The sequence below is a fragment of the Equus przewalskii genome, chromosome X, assembly GCF_037783145.1.
Source record: "Equus przewalskii isolate Varuska chromosome X, EquPr2, whole genome shotgun sequence".
NCBI lineage: Eukaryota > Metazoa > Chordata > Mammalia > Perissodactyla > Equidae > Equus > Equus przewalskii.
Window position 1 is genome coordinate 120292293 of NC_091863.1, and position 22169 is coordinate 120314461.

A 22169-nucleotide genomic window follows, 5' to 3' on the forward strand; every position below is an offset into this window, starting at 1 on the left:
TAAAATGTTAAACATAGAGTTAACATATGACCCAGCGGTTCTCACCCTAGGTGTATATCCAAGAAAAATGAAAATGTAGGTCCACACGAAAAATTGTACACAAGCGTTCATAGCAGCATTATTCATAAGAACCAAAAGGTGGAAACAACCCAAATGTCCACCGATGGATGAATGCATAAACAAAATGTGGTAGGTATATACATACAATAGAATATTATTCAGCTGTAAACAGGAATGAAGTACTGATTCATGTTACAACATGGATGAACCTCAAAAACATTATGCTAGGTGAAAGAAGCTAGATGCAACAGGCCACATATTGTATGATTTCATTTCACATGAAATGTTCAGAATAGGCAAATCTATAGAGAAAGAAAGCAGATTGGTGGTTGCCAGGAGATAGTGGGGAAGGAGAAATAGGGAGTGACTGCTCATGGATATGGGGTTTCTTTTGGGGGTGATGAAATGTTCTGGACTTAGATAGTGGCAGTGGTTGTACAGCTCTGTGAATATACTAAAAACCACTGAATCGTACACTTTACATGGGTGAATTTTCTTGCGTATAAATTATATCTCAGCAAAGCCGTGAGAGAGAGCGAGAGCCTGCGCAATGTTCTGTGTTGCGGGCAGGGCCAGGAGGGATGAGGGCTGAGGATGTGGGAGGGGAGCTTAGCTTGAGCAGGTTTCCATGTGCAGCACTGAGACCTGGGCTTTCCTGGTGCTCTATTAGCAATCTGAAAAGTTGCCAACTCCCTCATTCCCCAGCACTTCAGCTTTGTTCCCATAAGTCCCACGTCGAGAGAGGAAGGGCAGGTGGGTGGTCTGCAGCTGTCACTAGAAACACTGCCACTAGAAACATCTCGTCTTTTACTCCCTAGGGGCCCGACAGGGGCAGGGGAAGGGCTGAGGTGACTGAGGCTCCATCCTGCTCCCAAATAGCTATCCCTGGAAGCCTCCACTTGAAGACTCATAGGGTTAACAGGATTTGGGGGCGGGGGTGCACATGCCTCCTCCTTGGTTGATGACCTCGTCGAAGTGATCCCCCCTCCCCCCTCTCCCCCCCACCGCCGGAGGCTATATCTGGAAAGGGAGCGCCTTCCTCAGACTCCCTCTGGGGCACTTTTCTAAAGGACTCTCCCCAGCTCCTCACCCCTGATGGGCGTGATCCTTAGGAGGCAGTTTCTAGGGTGATTCCATTGTATCCTGCTCCCCTGCACACCCCAGCCTTCTCCCTGGTGTTTTTTTCTCCTGAGTGGAGAGGAAGGATCTAGGAAGACACTCTAGGAAAGGATCCTCCTTCGCAACTCCCATGAGTTTTTGGCAGTGACACAAAGAGGTGGGAGTATTTATTCTGGAAAGGACCCTCATCCTTCCAGTCGCCTGGGACTTGGGCTCTTGGCTAATTCTGGCTCCCAGTGGGAGGCTTTGTTTCTGAAGCAGGACACGGGACCTCCTGTCTGGGGTGGAAACTGACCTTGCAGGGTACGATCACGCCTGAGATGAACCATGGAGGACCTTGTCAATGAGTCTGAATTTTTGGTCCCCTTAGTTCAGGCTACTGTGGGGGCTTAATTAATCTTGTTTTTGAATTGTGGTAAAATACACATATCAAATTTACCATCTTAACCATTTTTAAGTATACAGTTTAGTAGTGTTAAGTACATTCACATTGTTGTGCAACCAATCTCCAGAACTCTTTTCATCGTCCTAAACTGAAATTTGTCCCCATTAACACTAACTCCCCATCCCCTCTCCCCGGCCCCTGGCAACCATCAATCTACTTTCTGTCTCTGTGAATTTGCCTACTCTGCATGCCTCATACAGGTGGAATCATGAAGTATTTGTCCTTTTGTGTCTGGCTTTTTCGCTTAGCATAACGACTTCAAGGTTCATCCATGTTGTAACCTGTGTCAGAATTCCCTTCCCTTTTAGGGCTGTATAATATTCCATTGTATGGATAGACAACATTTTCCTTGTTCATTCATCTGTCAATGGGCACTCGAGTTGCTTCAGCCTTTTGGCTCTTGTGAATGTTGTTGCTATGAACATGGGGGTGCAGATATCTCCTTGTAACCTTGTCTTTGGTTCTTCTGGGTATATACCCAGAAGTAGAATTGCTGGATCATATAATAATTCTATATTTAATTTTTTCAGGAACCACCATACTGCTGCGCCACCTAACTTCCCACCAACAGTGCACAAGGCTTCCAATTTCTCCACATCCTTGCCAACACTGGTTATTTTTTGGGTTTTTTTGTTTGTTTGTTTGGTTTAGATAGTAGACATCCTAATGGGCGTGAGTTGGTGTCTCGTGGTTTTAATTTGCATATCCCTAATGATTAGTGATTCAAGTACTTATTGGTCATTTGTATATCTTCTTTGGAAAAGTGTCAGCTCGAGTCCTTTGCCCATTTTTTAAGTGAGTTATTTGATTTTTTGTTGTTGTTATAGGAGTTCTTTATACATTCTGGATATTAATCCTTCATCGGATATGTGATTTGCAAATATTTTTTCCCATTCCATAGGTCGCCTTTTCACTCTATTGTGTCCTTTGATGCACAGAAGTTTTTAATTTTTATGTAGCCTAATTTATCAATTTTTACTTTTGTTGCCTGTGCTTTTGGTGTCATATCCAAGAAATCATTGCCAAATCCAGTGTCAAGAAGTCTTCCTCCTGTTTTCTTCCAAGAACTTTATAACTTTAGCTCTCACATTCAGGTCTTTGATCCATTTTGAGTTAATTTTTGTATATGGTGCAAGATAAGGATCCAACTTCACGCTTTTTCATGTCAAGATTTTCCAGCACCATTTGTTGAAAAATTGTCCTTTCCTCATTGAATAGTCTGGGCACCCTTGTCAAAAACCTTTTGACCCTATATTTGAGGCTTTATTTCTAGGCTTTCTATTTTATTCCTTGGTCTACATGTCTGTTCTTATGCCAGTACCACGCTATTTTGATTACTGTAGCTTTGTAGTGAGTTTTGAAATCAGGAGGTGTGAGACCTCCAACTTTGTTCTACTTTTTCAAGGCTCTTTTGGCTATTCAGTGTTCCTTGAAATTCCACATGAATTTTAGGATAGATTTTTCTGCAAAATTACCATGGTGGTTTTGATGGAGAGTGCACTAAATCTGTAGATTGCTTTGGGTAGTATTGATGTCTTAACAATATTAAATCTTTGAATCCATAAACATGGGGTGTCTTTCATTAATTTGTGTCTTTAATTTTTTTCAGCAGTGTTTTGTTGTTTTCAGTGTACAAGTCTTTCACCTCCTTGGCTAAGTTTCTTCCTAACTATTTTATTCTTTTTGGTTGATTAATCTTAAATAACAAAATTTCATTCGAGTTCAGCAAATATTTGCTGACATTCAGGTTTTTCCACTTTCGTTTCTTCCTTTCTCATATATTCTCTTTCAATTTTCATCTTGGGTCTCCAAATCTTTCAGTGTTTGAGAAGTAGCATTCTATTCACCTCAATATGAATCAGGTCAGCTCCTTCAAATAAAAAGATAAAGCTCTTTGTAAAAATCTGTTGAATAAGACACACTTGAATGTATCATGAAACAGGTCCTCTTGGGGCTTACTTCCTCAAAAAATTTTTAGTGTAAGAAACCGAGATTTTGTTACAAAACTCACAATTAGGGGCAGAAGGAGGTATCTTGTGAGTTGCCCTTTCTTCTGGGTGGCTTTGGTTTGATTTGTGGTCTGACTGGGGCCTGAGGCAATTTTCTCACCATGCTGCTTGTGGACTAAACCTCAAAGCCATCCCTGAACACCCTCTATTTGCCTAGCAATGAGAGACAAACAGGGCTGGCTCTTGGAAACACTGTGATGTCATAACAATAATCCCTGCATGTCTGGCCCCTGTGTCCAAGAGGCCCAGTGACAAAAACTCTGGGCTTCTCTTTGTGAGTACTTTCATGCCTCATTACTTGGCTCGAACTTCCCATCCAGCACCTGGGAAAATAGACCCTGCCGACCAGCGGGGCCTCTCCAAGGAGGCCCCACCTCAACACTGAGTTCTTTGAGAAAGTAGAAGGGAAACATCAGCAAGAAGCACTACTGCTTCTCGTCTTCTGATCTTCACTCTCTTCTGAATGTGAACACAGAGTCCAGCTTGATGCCCATGGTGTACTGGAGCCCTACGGTGTGCACGCCCGCAGGTCACTGGAGGTCCCAGAGAGAAGGTAGGGAAAACTTCTGGTCCCTGGGGGCCACAGGTGTCATGCTCAGGCTGTCCAGACTGGGCTCCTGGGTCTCCTCCATCCAGGAGAGCACTCCCTGTCCCCCCATGGGTCTGGGCCACCATCTTCTTCCAGTGGGGGCTTCTCCTTCGCCCCACCCAAGCTCTTTCCTTGTAGCACACCCTTGGTGTGTGTGGGGAAAACTTCATCACTTTCTCCCCTTCAAGGTCCTGGGCCTCTTATAAACAACCAACCAAACAAACAAGCAAAAACAGATTGATAATTGTGGGCAGCCTCAGGAACCTTCACTGAGGCTACCTCCCTCCCCTGCTTTAAACTTCAGCTTTATTGAAGTATAATTTATCCACAGTGAAATTCACTCATTTCGTGTTTAGAGTTGAATGAGTTTGGGCAGTTGTATACAGTGGCACAATCAAAGTATAGAACATTCGATCACCCCCAAAACTTCCTTCTTTGCCCTTTTGCAGTCAATCCCCTTCCCACACCTCTGGCCCCAGTCAGTCTCGAATCTTTCTCTCATTGTAGTTTTTCCTTTCCCCAAATGTAACATAAATGGATTCATACAGTTTGTAATATTTTGTGTATTGTTTATTTTGCTTAACATAATTTTTTGAGACTCATTCCTATTGTAGCATGAATCAATGGTTCTTCCCTTTATTGCTGAGTAGTATTCCACGGTATGGACATATCACCATTCAGCCATTAGTTGATAGGAATTTGAGTGGTTTACCTGTCTGACTATTATTTTCAAAAAGCTGCTATGAATATTTGAATACAAGTTTCTTTTATGAACAGAAGTTTTCATGTCTCTTGGGTAAATACCTAGGAGTGGTATTGCTGGGCTGTGTGTACTCTTAACTTTATAAATCACTGCCTGTTTTCCAAAGTGGCTGCACCATTCTGCTGAGGCTACTTTTAAAATAAAGGGCGGAGTGGGGAGAAGGAGGGAGGCAGTGCCACTCTGCAGTTCTGGAAGCAGAAGTTAGTCCCAGGCACTCATGTGTTTATTCTTCACAACAAGCTAATGAAGTAGATACTAATATCCCCATTTCACAAATGAGGAAATCAAGGCTCAGAGAGACGTCCTTGCTCAGCCACATATCTAACAAACGGAAGAGCTCAGATTTGAGCCCAGAGGCCTTCATGCCAATGCCTAGGGGCTTGCCCCCAGCCCTCTCCCACCTCACTTCCCATCAGCCAACCAGGCAGCTTGGGATCACTGCTGCCTTGACACTCTGTACCTTGTATTCACCTCTGTCCTTGCTGTGCTAGGACACAGCAACCCTGGGAAGTGGCATTTGACTCCTTTTTCAGAGGAAGCAGCTGATTATCAGAGCGGTAAAGTAACTTTCCCAAGGCCAACAGCTTGTCTCTAGAATTGCTGGGACTGGAATCCAGGTTTCCTGATTCTAAGTGTGTTCTGCCAGAGCACAGTGCCCAGCAGCTACATTTTAAATTTTTCATTTCTGACCACAGCTTTCTTCAGCTTTCTCCTTCCTCTATAAGGACGTCCTTCCCTTTCCTCTACCTTCCTCCACCCCGGGCTGATATAGTGGACCTGGTAGAACAAGGTGGTGGCAGTCCCTAGCTTGCATCAAGCCCAGGCAGGAGTGGGGACTGGGAGGTCAGAACGCCAGCAGTGGGGCCCGTGTGGTGAGTGTGCTAGCAGAGAGAAGCAGGAAACAGGCCATTTCCTTTCTCAGGCCTGCTTCTCACCCAGGAGGCTGGGGGTGGGAGTATGGTGTGCACCTGCCTGAGGGAGGGCAGGACTTGGTCAAGAACACAGCCACCTGGCCAAGGGCAAGGTGGGAATCCTATTGCTCAACCTTTACAGTTTTCAAAGTGCTTTCCCCCCTGTTCCTACTTGATCCCTACACCTACACTGGGAGGCAGGCAGGGCAGAAGTCACTGTCTCCCTTTCACAGGCCAGAGACCGTCTTCTCTATGGGCCTTTACTGCTTGGGTGGCCTCCTTCCAGAGCTGAGGCTGGTCTGGGGCTGGAGCCAGGTTAGAGGTTCTAGAGAAATCTTCTCCAATAACTACGTCCTTAGGATGAGGAGTGTCCCTGCTCTGTATCCTTCCCCTCCCCACATTGAGTAAAGGGCTTCAGTCTCATCCTTGAACACAGTGCCTACTGTATGCAAGTTCTCCAACCCAGCTGCTGCCCTGCTTCCACCCATCCACATTTCCTCTCTCCCTCTGCTTCAAGACTCACAGATTTGGGAATCCAGAGTTATTCAGTAGCCCACCAGGGAGCCTCTCTGGCATGCAACGTGTGCAATCAAGAAGCATTTACTGAGCACTCTTTGAAATCCAGTACAAAAGTGAATGTAATTCAAAGAAGTTCACAGTCTGGGGAGGAGAGCTGGCGGGGCAGACATGTAAGCAAATGCTGACATCAGTGCGATGAGAAAGGCTCTGGGGGGAGCTTTAATTCTGCCTGGCCCAGGAGCAAGTGCTATTTTGTTGCCTTTCTGGGAGTTTGGCCAATCCAAGAGAAAGGAACAATAAGTGTAAAGGGCTGGAGGGAGAAAAGATCCTGGTGCATCCAGAGAATAGAAAGAAGTTCCCTGTGACCAGACCAGAACTTGAAGTGAAGAGAGAGAAGTAGCACATCAGGAGAAATGGGTAAAGAGTAGGCGAGTTGGAGTCTGAAGGGCCTTGTTACTCATCTAAGAAATCTGGGGTCTTCAATAGGGTTAAAATGTGTATGTGTATGTATACATATATATACACATACACATATATATGTAAATATATATATATAAAATGATACAGGATTATACACACACACACACACACATATATATATATACTAGTATCATGTAAAACAGCTGTTTTTAGATGCTGGAGTACTAACAAATAAAAGAAAAAAAGAGGTCATATTAAAGTAACCCTATTTACTGTCAATTACCTGAACTTCTTATGTATAATGATTATGCAGCACGAGGAATATTACACATCTTCTTCTATGTGTCCGAGTATGGGTTTTTTTTTTTTTTTTTTTGATTACACACTGAATTCTCTTCCTGAAGTTGTCTTCCTTCTTTCTCCTTGCTGTATTACTGGTCGCCTGCCCCAAACCTCAAAAAGTAGAAGGAACTTTATCCTGAAATGTTTCATTTCACTAAGTCTCAAGAGAGTTCTTGGAAAGGCGTTGGCACAGTATGAAGGATGCTTCGGCTATTAGCAGGATTTGCAAATTGCGGATCCTGCACCTGAGTCAGTGAAATTTCCCTTGTTCCCTTATAGTATCTCAACTTCAAGCTGCCAACTCTATGTACCCAGTAATAGTTCAATTTAGTGACATCCGCTAAAGTTTTATCTAGAGAAATTTTCCCTCTGAATTTCCCCTTTGTTGGAGAAAAACACTGAAACACAGAGAAGACTCCTGAGACTACGCTTCCCAGCGGCCTCCGTTTGGCGCCTGCTCCAACTTCCCTGACAGGGGTGGCTCCTAGCATCTTGGCCCTGCCCATTCCCAGTACCGTATTTAGAACTACAACTCCCAGCTGACTCCACGCGTCGGACCCGTCAAAGACGGTTTCCCAGCAGCCTCCTGGGCGAAGAGGCCCGCCCCTTGGAGCGGCCCCCCACGCTCACCCGGCGCCTTCCGCCCGCCCTCGCCTCTGTCACGTGACACCCCCCGCCAACCGGGGCGCGGAGGAGGGCAGCGGGCGGTGGTCAGGGGCGGGGAGGCTGCAGGGGGCGGGCCCTGGAGGGGGCGGAGCGGGGCCCGGGAGCCGAGCAGCCTGGCAACGGCGGTGGCGCCCGGAGCCCGAGGTGGGTTTGCGCTCGCGGCTGGCTTGGCTCTGAGCCGGGCGCTGCGGGGATCCGTGGTGCGGGGGCCAGGAGGAGGAAGTTGGGACTCGCCGGGCTGGTGGGTCCTGCGGGGCCCGCGGGGCCTCGCAGCAACCGCGGGGGAGGGGGGGGGCGGCGGTTCGTCCGAGCGTCTTCGCTGTCCCCGCCGACCGGCGCTGAGGCCGGCGAGCAGTAGGCAGGTGCCTCCAGCTTCCCTGTTTCTCCCCACCCGAGGTCCCGGGCCGGCGGCGGGCGAAGGTCGGATGGGAATCTGGGCCGGCGGGCCGGGGCGGGGGTGGGGGCGTCGCGGCCGCTGCCCGGACTTTGCTTCCCCGTCCCGGGGCGGCGAGCGGGCCGGGCGGCGACGCGCCTCGGCTGGTCCTCGCCCTGGCTGTCCGCTCGGGGTGGGTGCCCGGCGCATCCCTGTGGGTCCTGTGGAGCCGCCGCATCCGGCACTGGCCGCGAATCCTCGATCCGCCTTCTCCGCCAGTGTTTCTGTGTCACGCACAAGAGGTTTATCTGCTTTTGCAACAGTTGAGGGAAGATCTGAGAGGGAACGGTTAGTTCCCTGATACGCAGTCGGAAGTATGCACAGGCACGAGCAAGCGCCCTTTGCCGGGTTGCCTCCCTTAGCTGTCTTTTGCTGTGCTCAGGAAGTGAAAACTAATTTTAGTTTATGCCTAAGCAAATATGAAATGAATCTGCTGCACAAATTATATTATGGGCTTTATAGACACAAAGTATGAGGCAAAGTGGATTGTGACTGGCTTTTAAACAGACATGCCAGACCTTCACAAGAATGGAATCATGGCATATTAGAATTGATTAAGATCTTGAAGTTCATATAGTTCATCTGTTTCCCATATGGGGAAACCGAGGCCCAGAGAGGGTAACTAACGTGACCTAGGCTTCGGGGCAACTTAGCAAAGCTAGTGTCGCAAGTCAGGTCTCGGGGGGTATCTTGGCGTCTGTCTAGACTGGGTACTTTTTGTCACAGCTCAGTTTTGCTCCTTGTGAAGTATCCATGCACCTTAGAGTCTTGAGACTGAGCCAGCGATTTTGCTGTGGTTCAGACCATTTTGAATTCCCTTCAAAACTGGCTTACCAGCCAGATAAGACAGTCAGGCTTGTTAATTTATAGAGACGTTTTGCTTTTATCCAACGTATATTTGCGGCATGATCGCTTATTCACCAGATTTGACTCTGAATGACCTTTGGCTCTCACAAAACCGAACCTACCCTTGAGAGCTTCTACACCATGGCGTAGGTTCAAACCAGTGGTGCTGCCAGTGTTTAATAGCAGCCTCCTGAGGTGCTTGCAAGTGGGGAACATGCACTGGGGCTTTAGATTCTAGTAGGGTTATTAAATGGTTGGTCTCCTTAGAGTTAGAGCTCCTTAAAGTTCTAACTTATATTTATCAAGTTGCCAGCGGTTTCATTCATTCATCGAACCCAGAATGCCCGTGGTATGCAGGCAGTATCCCAAGCCCTGGGAAGACAGCAGACGGCACCACTGCCGAGGTCCCTGCTTGACAGAGCTTATGTGTGGAGAAGCAGACAATAAAAAATAATGATGTATTTTCCAGTGGAGGTGAGCACTGTAAAGGAAAATAGAGCTCTGAAACTGCGCTGACAATACAGCAGGCTGGCATGATTGAGAGTGACTTGGGCATTACTTTGAATTGCCATTTTAGGTTGTTGGCCGCTCCTCCATTAAAGCAAATAGTCAAATCCAAAAGGTAAATGTGTCTGAATCAGAGATTCTCTGGAGTCATCATTTCTCCAGCGATTGCCTTTTGGATGATAAGTTCCTCACAGCCTCATGTTTTCTTGCATTTTGCCCCCTTACTTGCAAACAGTCAGTGGTTTTGAACGCCCAGGGAGGCGATCTTCGAATCCCTTGCTGCCTCAGTATTACCCCAGTCTAGCTATAGAAGGCTCTGCTGACGTCAGTATTGGCTGTTGATTCCATGCCAGTGCCTGCTGGCTTCGGGCTGCCTTACACGAGAAGTTTTCTTCCTGCACGCTGGTTTCAGCTGGGAACCTACCCTCTGAAATGATCGTCAGTCTTTGTGTTGTGTGGTTTGTAAAGAAACTAGTTCGTTTGAAATTAGCTCTAACGTAAAGAAACATTCAACTTCTTAAGAGCAAGAGTACAAATAAAATGGCATTACTGATAACTTACTATAAAAGTTCATCTGTTTAGTACCTTTTCAGTTCTCTCCTCTTCTGTATGTTCAGTGGCTTCAAAGGAAGTTTTCAAACTTTTACAGGTTCTGAAAAATGATTAAAGTTATAAAAAATACTCCAGTATTCTTTGTTCCAAAATGAAAGGAGAATTAACAAAATGTAGTTAAGTTTAAAAACCACCGAAAGAACATGTGGTTCTCGCTCTTATTGAGGGCTCCAAAAGAGGGAGAAAAGCAGAGCCTCTTCAAGGCTTAGTAGGCGACATTTTGAACTGGTGGCCAAAGGATTTCAAAGGCCAGAGTTTCTTGTTATTTCTAAAGTTTTTCAATTTTATAAAAGAATAAGTTGTTTTCATTATTCTTTAGTAATTTCCCTTCCCTGTTTCTGACCTCTTTGAAGTTCTGCTTTCTTTATTTTCTGGTTTCTCAGTTCATTATTCCTTTTTGGCACACGAGGGGACAGGGGCTGTCATTTGTCTATAGGGTGTTGACTCTGGACTTGAATCCTGGCTTTAATATTACCTGTGTGGCTTTCCGCAAGTTACTTACCTTTACTGTGCCTCAGTTTCCTTGTCTGTAAAATGAAATAACAATAAGTAAATACAAATAAATGAAATGAAAATAATAATAGTACCTTCCTTAAAGGGTTGTGGGCAGAACTGAGTGATAATCTACGTTAAGTACTTAGGAGAGCGTCTTGCACATAGTAGGCACTCAAGAAAAGTTAACTCACTGACTTAACTACATGGAACTCCCTTCTTTTCTTTTAAAGAAGAAAATGATTCTTGGCATGTCCTAATAAACTTCTGTAAATCCCGTAAGCATGATTTTGTAGACATTCTTCTGCATTTCATTGTTGACTCAAGGTTTTAGTTTCAGGTGACATTGGCAGCAGTGTCCACAATCTTTCAGTGTTAAGTTCCCTTTACTGTTTGGACTCAGAAATTACTCGAGGCCATATTTTGTTTGTTACTACAAATAAGAATAGAGCAAGAGAGGCTGCCTTCTAATTCCTCTGCTTTGGAAGCGAGAGGGTACCAGGAGACCCAGGTGGAGTTAGTTGAGTGAGATCCAGTTGGCATCCTGTAGTTGAAGGATGGTTTTTCATGTTAAATGTTTACAGTGTATTTTTCCACAAGAGCACCAGGACAATCTCATCCTTTTCTTTTCTTTTTCGGTGAGGAAGATTCGTGCTGAGCTAACATCTGATGCCAATATTTCTCTTTTTGCTTGAGGAAGATTGTCCCTAACCTCTGTGCCAATCTTCCTCTATTTTGTATGTGAGATGCTGCCACAGCATGGCTTGATGAGCGGTGTGTAGGTCTGTGTGTGGGAGCTGAACCTGTGAACCCTGAGCTGCTGAAGCAGAGTGTGCAGACTTAACCACTATGCCACTAGGCCGGCCCCTCATCCTTTTCTTTTTAAGAATGTGGCAGGCATCTCTGTGGAAAATTGGCATTGTGGACCAGTACTTTCTTTCCATTTCTAGCCAAGGAACAAGGAGTGGCAAAGGATTCTTTTGTCTGTGTGACGTGGTAGAAAGCTTCCTGCGTTTGGATTCCAGAAGTCAGGTTCAAGTCCCAGTTCTGCCCCTTCTTAACTCTGTAACATGGGACAAGTCATTTTACCTCGCTGCAGGTGGCTCTTCCATTTGTAAGATAGAGCTCAGAAAACCTGCACTACCCAGCTCCCGGAGCTCTTCCAAGAGTCAGATGTGCATCAGCACCCTTTGTACGCTTTGGGGCATTATTATTATTGCATTCATGTGTTATATAAGCCGTCGCTATTTGGAGAACTGCTGTAACAGGGCAGCGTCCTTCCTGTTCTTGGCCCATCTCCCCGGTAACTGTAGGTGTGGCCTCTCAGCCTCCTTCTCCTTCTTCTGTCAGCACTGAAATATGCAAGTGTTTTATTGCCCTCTCAAATGGACCTGAAGCCATTGGTACACCTTAGGAGCTTCCATTGTATTCATTCCTAAAACGATAGTACTGTATAGCCAACAATCACAGGGCGAGGGTAAGGTGGATCTCTGCAGCAGGGAACATTGCCTGCCTTTTTCTGCAGTGCCTCAGAAGGAGAGGCTTCCCTTTTTCCAGTCAACACCTCTCCTTAGCTCCTCAATGCAGCTTGAGGCCCTGCTGAGTTGGTCCATCCGCACTAGACTGAATGCTCGCACTCCTGGGGTTAGGATGAGAAGAAATCCAGGGACTTGATTGCTGTCCAGGTCTATACCGCCTTCCTTGTTCGAAGAGAATGCGTGCTGAGTGCTCTTTTCTTGTTACTTGAATGTCTCTCAAAATTTTGAAATGACTCCATAAGTAGCTCTTTGAAATTTCATGTACTTATATTAGTTTAGTATTGCTGTTCCTCCACTCCTTGTCTTGATAGGTAACACCTGTATATTTCAGTATTAATTTTTTTTATCTTCCAAGCTTGTCCTAAAGAGGGCCGAGTTTTGAGATGTTTTCCTGGGCGGGTGAAACCTAACATGGCCCTCTACACGCAGTAGACATTTAGTAACCATTCTGTGACTTGAACTGGACAAGGGCCCGGGAGTTTAGAATCGTTTGGATGTGTTCGTTTCAGCCAGTTCTGTTGCATGTCTAGAGATCATATTCCCTGACTGCAAGATGAACCGGAGCTCAGGCTTAGCCTTTCTTTCCATGGTCAGTTAGCGAATGAATAAGAAAGCTCTTTGAGTCCAGTGATGGGAGAGGCCTCACACATTGATTTCCCACCCTTTTTCTTCCCAGCTTCTGGAGTTTTGGACTGGTGTCATGAGCAGTTTGAGTTTAGATTCGTTTTTGCTTTGCTTGTTGGTGGGAGGGGGTAAGGGAAGTTGAAGGCTAATAATTGAAAGTAAAAATAAAAGTACCTTGTTTGTAACTCATTCAGCTCTTATTCCCTTGCCTGTAGACCTCAACACACAGTGCTGCCCTTTCTTTAGCTTGTGGTAGTTGTTAGATATTGATAGCATGTCCTTACGCTGTGTGAGAGGAAGCACAGTTTCCCAGAGCCTCTCACAGTGCAGTGGGCTGCTGCATCAGGGTGTCGTGCTTTCCCCTTCATGGGAGCCCTGCAGGCAGAAGTGGGTCATAGAGGGGATTCTTAGCATTAGGTGGTGGACTTGAAATTCCCTTGTATGACCCTTAACTTTTGTTATGGCTCTGAGATTATTAGGTGGGGACTGAGAAAATGAGGACTGTGTGGTCAGCATTCATTCCAGCAGGCTTGGAATTGGCCCGAGCTCTTTTACTGAAATAAGAAATGTACCTGCCCCGCAGTGACCTCTGGGCATGATGTGTCAGTACTATTTGTGGGTCACAGTGAAAGGGAAGATTTGCATTTGGTTTCAGTGAGCCCCCAGGAGGGTGCTGCCATTGATACTGGTTATATGGCAAGCAGGATATAAGAAACTCCAGTCAAGATTCCATTTTGAGCTTCCTGGTCCTGAGGTGTTCCTTGCACATGTCGTTGGTTCCGGATCTGTGAGAGAAAGCAAGAGTCCTTACAGCCCTCACAGACAGACGGAGAACAATTGGAGCTGGTCGTCACCTCTTTGTAGCCCTCGTGGTGAGACATAAGTGATTTTGAAAGTTGAGGCTGAGTCTAACTCTGCTGGCCATTTCCCTTCTTCACTGTTATCAACTCTGAGATGACGTGATTGCTTCTCCAGAGGTTCCCATCACTTCTTTTTTTTTTTTTGGAGGAAGATTCGCCCTGAGCTAACTACTGCCAATCCTCCTCTTTTTGCTGAGGAAGACTGGCCCTGAGCTAACATCCATGCCCATCTTCCTCTACTTTATACGTGGGACGCCTACCACAGCATGGCTTTTGCCAAGCGGTGCCATGTCTACACCTGGGATCCGAACCAGCGAACCCTGGGCCGCCAAGAAGCAGAACGTGCGAACTTAACCGCAGCGCCACCGGGCCGGCCCCTCCCATCACTTCTATGCCACCAAAACAGTGTTTCCTGGTTGATAACGATTGTCCTGATGGCCCTGCCCCTCCTCAGCTCCTGGGAGCTTGGGGGAAATGCAGAATCTCAGGCCCCCTCCAGATGACACCACCAGAATCTGCAGTTTAATAAGACCCCCAGGTGATCTGTATGTAAATTAAAGTTTGAGCAGGCTGGTCTAAGTAGCAGTTCACATCCTGGCTTCCTGATCCTTTGAGACTGCGCTGTCCTTTAGAAGGATAATTCAAGCCACATGTGTAATCTGTTTTCCTAGTAGCCGCATTAAACAAGGAAATGGTTGGAATCGCTTTTTGTAATATAATTTAACCCAGTATATCCAAAATATTATTTCAACAGTGCTCAGTATAATTATTAGTGAGATGTCCCACCTTTTTTGTACTAAGTTGTTGAAATCCGGCGTGTATTTTACATTTAGAGCACAAACCGTTTGGAGTAGCTGTATTTCACGTGTTCGGGAGCTACATGTGCTGGTGGCTCCAGTGTTGGACAGCGCAGCTTTGAGATACCTTCTGGCCTTGATTTGCTGATGATGTCATTGTATTCGCTGTCAATGCCGGAAGAGCAGTTACAGCCTCCGCTGCCACCTCGGTAATACCTTGCATTAACATTCGGGGTAATCTGTGCCAAGGCCTTCGCCCAGTGTTGTTACGTACATCTCATTTGAATCCTCACAACATCTCCATGTCATTGCAGAGTTTTTTCTTGGTTTCGGTTTAGTAAGCCGTATTAAGAAGTCACCATTGGTATACATGTGAAACGGAAGCTGCTTTCTTGGGGGCATCTTCAGAGAACTCGAGGAAGGCCTCCTCTGGCTTATGGGAGAGGGCGGAGAGTCTCTAAATAGAAGTTTCCTTGTGCTGGAATACTACAGACCAGTGGTTTGCCACACTGGCTGCTCATTAGAATCACCTAGGGCGCTTTAACTACCTGCTGCCCGCGCCCCACCCACAGTCATTCAGATTTATTTGATCTCAGGGGAGATCCGACATCTGCAGTTTTTTAAAGGGCTCCAGGTGATTCTGGCGTTCAGCCCAGCCCCGAGCAGCTGCTCTAGGGGCGTGTCTCCAACTTTACAGCGCTGCGAATCACCTGGACTTCTGCTGCAACTGCAGATCCTGACTCAGTGGGTCGGGAACGGGCGGGAGAGCCCTCCTCAGTTGCAGCAAGCTCCCAGGCGATAGCAGTGCTGCGGCTCGTGGCTCGCACTTTGACTTGGAGTAGCCAGCCGCAGCAGGATCACCTGAGGGCGTTTCCAAAACGACAAGTTGCCTGGCAGCAAGCCTGGAGTTTCTGATTCAGTAGGTTTGGGTGGGGCCCAGGATCTGTATTTGAGAAGGCGCGCTGTTTTCCGTATTTCATTATAAAGTATTATGTTTACTTTAGGTTTTGTCTAGGCGCACTTCTACTGCACATTTTTTTTTGCATAAATGGATGGTGAATTTTATCAAACCCCTTTCCTGCTTTTATGGAGATGTTTTTCCCTCTTTAAACCTGTTAATGTGTTGGGATATTTTAAGGGATTTTCTAATAAAACTTGGTAGCATTAACCAGGTTTGCATTGCTGGCGGGAACCCAGCGTGGTTTTACTGCTGGACTCGATTGGTACTGTTTTCTTCAGGATTCTTACATCTGTATTTGTGAATGAGACTTGGCTTTAATGTTCCTGTCCTGGCTTGTCCTTGTGTAGTTCAGTGTCGTTTTGCTAGCCCTGTAAAGTGAGGGAGAGTATTCCCTTCTTCGAGTCTCTGGGAGTTTGTGTAAGATTGCTTCTTTCTTCCTTGAATGCTGGCCGCAACTTGCCCTGGCGCCACCTGGGCCGGGAGTGTTTGGTGTGGGCAGATTTTAAACTAATAGTTAACATCTGCTATCTCTGTAGTTACGCCTGTCTTTTCATTCTTAAAATCTTAATATTGTTTATTAGTGCCTTCTCTCTTTTTTTCTTGATTAATCTTACCAGAGGTTTGTCAGTTGTGGTTATGCAGAATGAGGTTTATCAGTATGTGAAAATGAATGAGCATAATTATATTCTCGTTTCTTTTTGATTAATTTTTAATGAGTAAAAACTTAATATGATTTTTTTCCTAAAGCTTGGCCCTCATTTAACATCTGTTACCAATCTTTTTTTTTTTTCTTCTTCTTCCCAAAGCCCCACGGTACATCGTTGTATATTCTAGTTGTAGGTCCTTCTGGTTGTGCTGTGTGGGACGCTGCCCCAGAATGGCCTGATGAGTGGTGCTAGGTCTGCGCCCAGGATCCGAACTGGCGAAACCCTGGGCCCCCGAAGTGGAGTGCGCTGAAGCAGAGCGCACGAATTTAACCACTCGGCCCTGGGGCCAGCCCCTTTATATGATTTTAAGGTCAAACTTATATCAAGGTATATTCCAAAAAACCTTACTTCCACCTCTGTCTCCTGCCAGGCATGCTGTTTCTCACCCCCAGCCACCATAATCAATATTAGTTTTTAGTTCATTCTTCTGTGTTTCTTCTTTCACAAATTTGAGTAAGCCAGCGCACACACACATTTGTACTTCCCTCCTTTTCTTAAACCAAAAAAGTATACTACATACACTATTTAGCCTCTTGCTTTTTTTCACTTAAAATATATCCTGGAAATCATTCTTCTCTTCATTTTCTCCTTCCTTCTTTTGAATTTATTCTGCTGTTTGGATGTTTCAAAACATAGTATTTTTATTATTCTAGTATATTCTAATTTCCGTTGTGATAATTTTGTTCACCTTTGAGTTGTTTAGATGCATATTTTTAAATTTTCAAATGCATTTTCTAGGTATTTTTAAAACTGATCTTTAACTTAACTGCATTATGGTCAGAGAATGTGGTCTGAATACTCGTAGTTCTTTGAAATGTGTCAAGGGTAGGTTTATATAGTATGTTGTGGTTGGCTTCTTTCCCTTAGCATACTGCTTTTTATATTCAGCCATGTTGTCTCCTGTGTCAGCAGTTGGTGGCTTTCTGTTGCTGAACAGTATTTCATGGCATGGCTGTGATGTAGTTTGTTCAGTCACTAGTTGATGAACATTTGATTTGAGTCACTCTTTGGCCATTATGAATAAAGCTGCTATGAACATTTGCTTACAAGTCTTTGTGTGGACTCGTCTTTTCATTTGTCTTGTGTAAATACTTAGGCGTGACATTACTGGGCCATATGTTTAGTTTATGTTTAACTTTACTAGAAACTGTCAAACTGTTTTCCAAAATGGTTGTGCCATTTTGCATTGCCCCCAGCCAGGTAAAGAATGAGAGTTCAGCCTGGGCCACATCCTCACCAACACTTGTTATTGTCCGTCTTGTTACATTGTAGCCATGCCAGTGGGTTTATGGTGGTAGCCCGTGGTAGTTTTCATTTGTATATGCTTGGTGAGTAATGATGGTGAGATGTCTTCATGTACTTATTCGACATTCGTATATCTTCTTTGGTGAAGTGTCTGCTCAAATCTTTTGCCTGTTTCTTACTGGATTGTCTGTTTTATTATTAAGTTATAAGAGTTCTTTATGTATTTTGAATAGAAGACCTTTATCAGATATGTGATTTGCAAGTACGTTCTCCCAAACTGTGGCTTACCCTTTCATTTTCTTAACCGTGCCTTTGAAAGAGCAAAGGTTTTTAATTTTGATGAAGTCCAGTTTATCATTTTTTTCCTCTTGCATTTTCTGCTTTTTGTGCTCTAAGAAATCTTTGCTTAACCTAAGTTCACAAAGATTTTCCCCTGTGTCTCCCTCTAGGACTGTTGCAGTAGCTCTAATGTTTAAATCTATTGTGGCAGGCAGACCCTACAGTGGCCCCCCTAATTTCCAAGCCCCAGTGTTCACACCCTGTGTAATCCCCTTCCCTTGAGTTTATAGCCTTGTGAGACCTTGAGCAGAGAGGATCCAGCTAAACCGTACCCCGACTCCTGACCCATGGAAACTGTGAGATAATTAACGTGTGTGGTTTACAGCTACTAAGTTTGTTATGTAGCAATACAAAACTAATACTTCTATGCTTCATTTCAAGTTAATTTTGTATATCGTGTGAAGTAAGTGTCCAGATTCACTTATTTTTCCACATGGATATCAAGTTGTTCCAGCATCATTTGTGGAAAAGACTGTCCTTTTGCCCTTTAATCTCCTGGGTACCTTTGTTGGAAATAGTTGACCACTGCTAGGGCCTCCAAAAGATGGACTTAAGTCTGGACTCTATTCTCTTCCATTCATCTTTATGTCTATCCTTATGCTGATAGTATATTGTCTTGAATACTGAGGCATTATAGTAAGTCTGGAAATCAGGTAGTGGAAGTACTCCAACTTTGTTCTTTTTTTTCCATCAAGATTATTTTGGCTATTCTTGGTCCTTTGCCTTTCCATGTAAATTTCAGAATCATCTTGTCAATTTCTACAACAAATCCCATTGGGATTTGATAGGGATTGCATTGAAGCTATAGATTGATATTGACATCATAACAATATTGAGTCTTCTAATCCTTGAGCACGATATATATTTCCATATATTTAGATTGTCTTTAAGTTCTCTCAGCAGGGTTTTATAATTTTCAGTGTATGGATCTTGTACACATTTTGTTAAATGTATCCCTAAATATTTCATTTTTAATGTTATGCAAATTATATATATATATATGTATATTTTTTTTGGTGAGGAAGCTTCACCCTGAGCTAACATCCGCTGCCAATCTTCCTCTTTTTTTGCTTGAGGAAGATTAGCCATGAGCTAACAACTGTGCCAGTCTTCCTCTGTTTAGTTTGTGGGCTGCCTCCACAGCATGGCTGATGAGTGGAGTAGGTCCAGCCCCAGGATCTGAACCTGTGAACCTGGAGCATGAGAGACTTTAACCACTTGGCCACGGGACTGGCCCCTGCAATTGATATTTTTATACTTCAGTGTCCATTTGTTCTTTGCTAATAATACAAATACAATTAATATTTATGTTGACCTTGTGTATCATGAAAGCTTACTAAATTTACTTACTAGTTGTAGTTTTTCTGTAGTATTCTTAGGGTTTTTTACATACTTGATCATATCATCTACAAATACAGTTTTACTTCTTCCCTCCCATACGTTATGCCTTTTATTTCTTTCTCTTTCCTTATTAAACTTGCTAGGATCTCTAAAAGATGTTAAATACAAGCAATAAGAGCAACCATTCTTGCCTTCTTCCCACACTTAGTGGGAAGGGATTTCATCTTTCACCATTAAGTATGATATTAGCTATAGGTTTTTTCATAAGTGCCCTTGACTGTTCCTAGGTTGCTGAGTTTTTTTTTTAAATCATGATTAGATGTTGAATTATGTTTGTAGAAGCCGTGTGTCAGATACAGTCTTCAGGAAAATAGTATACCTCATGAGTAGCCCTGTTGACTCTACATGTCACCATATTCATACCCATTGTCAACCGGCTTTTTCTCCTAATGCTGATAAAACTATTTCCATCTGGAGCTTGGGAATTATTTTTATTCTTCTCTGAAGCAGCATATATTGCTCCTTCAAAAACCATGGAAATTCTCTGTGTCGCATTCATGTGTCATTGTTATAGTACTGAAATTTCTTTATCTTCTCTTTCTTTGCTATTCTTTTGACACTGGTTTTGGTTCTTCTTCATCTCCTTGCCTTTTTTATGTCTGCCTTTTTTCTTAGATTATGTCTTCCACATCTACAAAAACTTCCTCCCTGCTAATAGTGCCAAGTTCCAGAAGTGTGTGTGTGTTCGTGTGTTTGATCCTTTCACCTTCTTCTCCAGCAGAGATGAGTGGCTGCTTGTATTTATGGCTGGAATAATAGCTCACTGCCCCAAGGAGGAAGATAACCATTGTCTATGCTCTGGGTCACTGCAAGTGTTTCTCTCTCTGAATCTCCAAGGCTTCTAAAGAAGCCAGTCCTTGGAGATTCCCTTTGGACACTTCTGACTACTATGGCAGACTGCCTATTGGGCAGGCTCCTAGTCCTGCTGCTGGTCTCTGTCTGCTAACCTTCAAGGTCAACCTGCTCTTGTAAACCAGGACTAATTAAGATGTATCAAGCCCAGAATTTTCAACTATTGGGAGACACTAGGCAAAATTTGAAAACCTCACTTGCTACTTTTTACTTCTAGCTCATGTAGAGAAGGGACAGGAAGCTCCAAATCAAAATTATCCAGCCTATTTTTGGAACTCTTCTTTGGAAGTGCCTTCAGAGACTGCAGCACCTTTTAAAAAATATCCTCAATGGTGTCAAAACTTTGAATGGGGACTCTGCATTTGACTTTAGGCCGAAATCCTTTTGAAGCCCATCTGCTGCACTGCATCCATGAGTGGGCGCTCATGCTGTGGGAAGCGCTGTTTTCTGTTTAAAAGTTGAGATATGGTAAAATTCACGAGATGGTGGCTTACGTAGCTTTAAAATCTAAAGGCACTCTCAAAAGAATTAGAAGAATACTTTGAATAGTGACAGCATTGCTGGAATAAGTGCCCATCATCAGAAGGTACTGCTTTGCAGAACTCTTCTAGCTGCATATGCTCTGGTAGGCATCTCAACAAAGGCCTCGTTACATCTTAGTCGTGCCTCCTGGAGTATTTATTCTGTTTTTGTTCACTAGAAGTACATTTGTTCCTTCTTTTTAATATAGTTTAGAAAGACTCTTCCATGATACAAAGTAATATTGCAGTGGGCAAACAAGAAGGAATGTACTGGTTCAGTGCCTAACAGACATGGATTTGGGAAAAAAAAGTCACTCTTTGTTTACTTGTCTTTAGGATGAAGGCTAGAGAACTTCTTTGTGATCATCAGATTTTATTACATAGAGATGGAATTCCAAAAACACCTTTTTTGCTCGGCTGCATAAGCAGGAGGTATAACGTCCTCATTTTTTATTTGACCATCTATTAGAGAATGAGAGCAACAGATTGCTGTTAGTGCATAAGAGGACCAGACTGACTGGGTTTGAATTCTCACTTTGACAGTTCTTAGTGCACACATTGTTTAACCTTTTTGTTCCTCAGGGTGTGTGTTTCTATATGAAGATAGTAATAGTAGTTGCCTTCTAAGGTTGATGAGAGTATTGAATGAGTTCATCTGTGCTTACAACAATGCCTGGGACATAGTAGAGGATGAGTAAATGGAAGCCATGATCATTACCGTGAGCGGATGCTCTGTTTTGCTTTACGTGTATAATGTCACCTGTATTATTATCTTTATTACTGTTTAACTTGCCTCATATTTATTCATCTCCCCAACTCAGTTGCTGTCTCCTTGAAGACCTATCTCAATTTTTGTAGACTTGCCTAGCATGGTCTAGAGTGGTTGCCCGGTATATATTTATTGACTGATTTTTGGCCTCCTTGGGAACATGAGTAAGTAATTATATATGCTGAGCAAGGAGTGTCTCAGAAATGATTGGCCTAGTGTCATTTCGTTATTTCTTCTAAGAAGCTATATTAATATTTCAAGGCTGGTTAATTTAATAGGTGTTTGCTGAATGCTTAAGGATGGATTGACAAAGTAAATTGTTCTGAATGTAACCATATGTTGACATGCCATTTTGTAGATTGTTAATTTCTATAGCTAACCTCTTGACTGTTATGCATTGGATTGTGTCCTCCAAAAAGATATGTTGATAGGCGTAGCCCTCAGTACCTTGGAATGTGACCTTATTTGGAAATAGGGTTGTTGCAAATATAGTTGAGGTCATACTGGAGTAGGGTGAGCCCTTAATCCAATATGACTGGTGTTCTTATAAGAGAAGAGAACACCATGTGAAGACACAGAGACACAAGGGACAACACTGTGTGCCGACAGAGACCGAGCTTGGAGTGATGGAGCTGCAAACCGAGGAACACCAAGGCTTGCCGGCGATAGCCGGAAGCTGGGAGAAGCAAGGAAGGTTCCTCCCCTGGAGCCTTCAGAGGAGTGTGGTCCTGCCGACACCTTGATTTCAGACTTGGAGCCTCCAGAACTGTGAGAGAATAAAGTTCTGGGGTTTTCATTTTTTTGTTTTCATTTTTTTCTTTG

The 22169-nt window shown here is 44.1% G+C and overlaps 1 protein-coding gene across 10 annotated transcripts in view; it reads left to right on the forward strand.

The window, feature by feature from the left end:
• The first annotated feature begins 7865 nt into the window (after positions 1-7865).
• Positions 7866-22169, forward strand: part of MTM1 (myotubularin 1) — a 98231-nt gene continuing 83927 nt past the window's right edge. For 3 of the 10 annotated variants that reach the window (XM_070605904.1, XM_070605900.1, XM_070605907.1), the window contains exon 1: positions 7866-7987. Coding sequence is in view for 1 of the 10 variants with exons in the window: in XM_070605896.1 (XP_070461997.1) it covers positions 14700-14761 (62 nt within the window). In the remaining 9 variants the exon portion in view is untranslated. Of the gene's footprint in view, positions 8085-14588; positions 14762-22169 lie in introns of those variants that run through there. The other 7 variants (XM_070605897.1, XM_070605903.1, XM_070605905.1 and 4 more) reach the window with 7 other exon arrangements.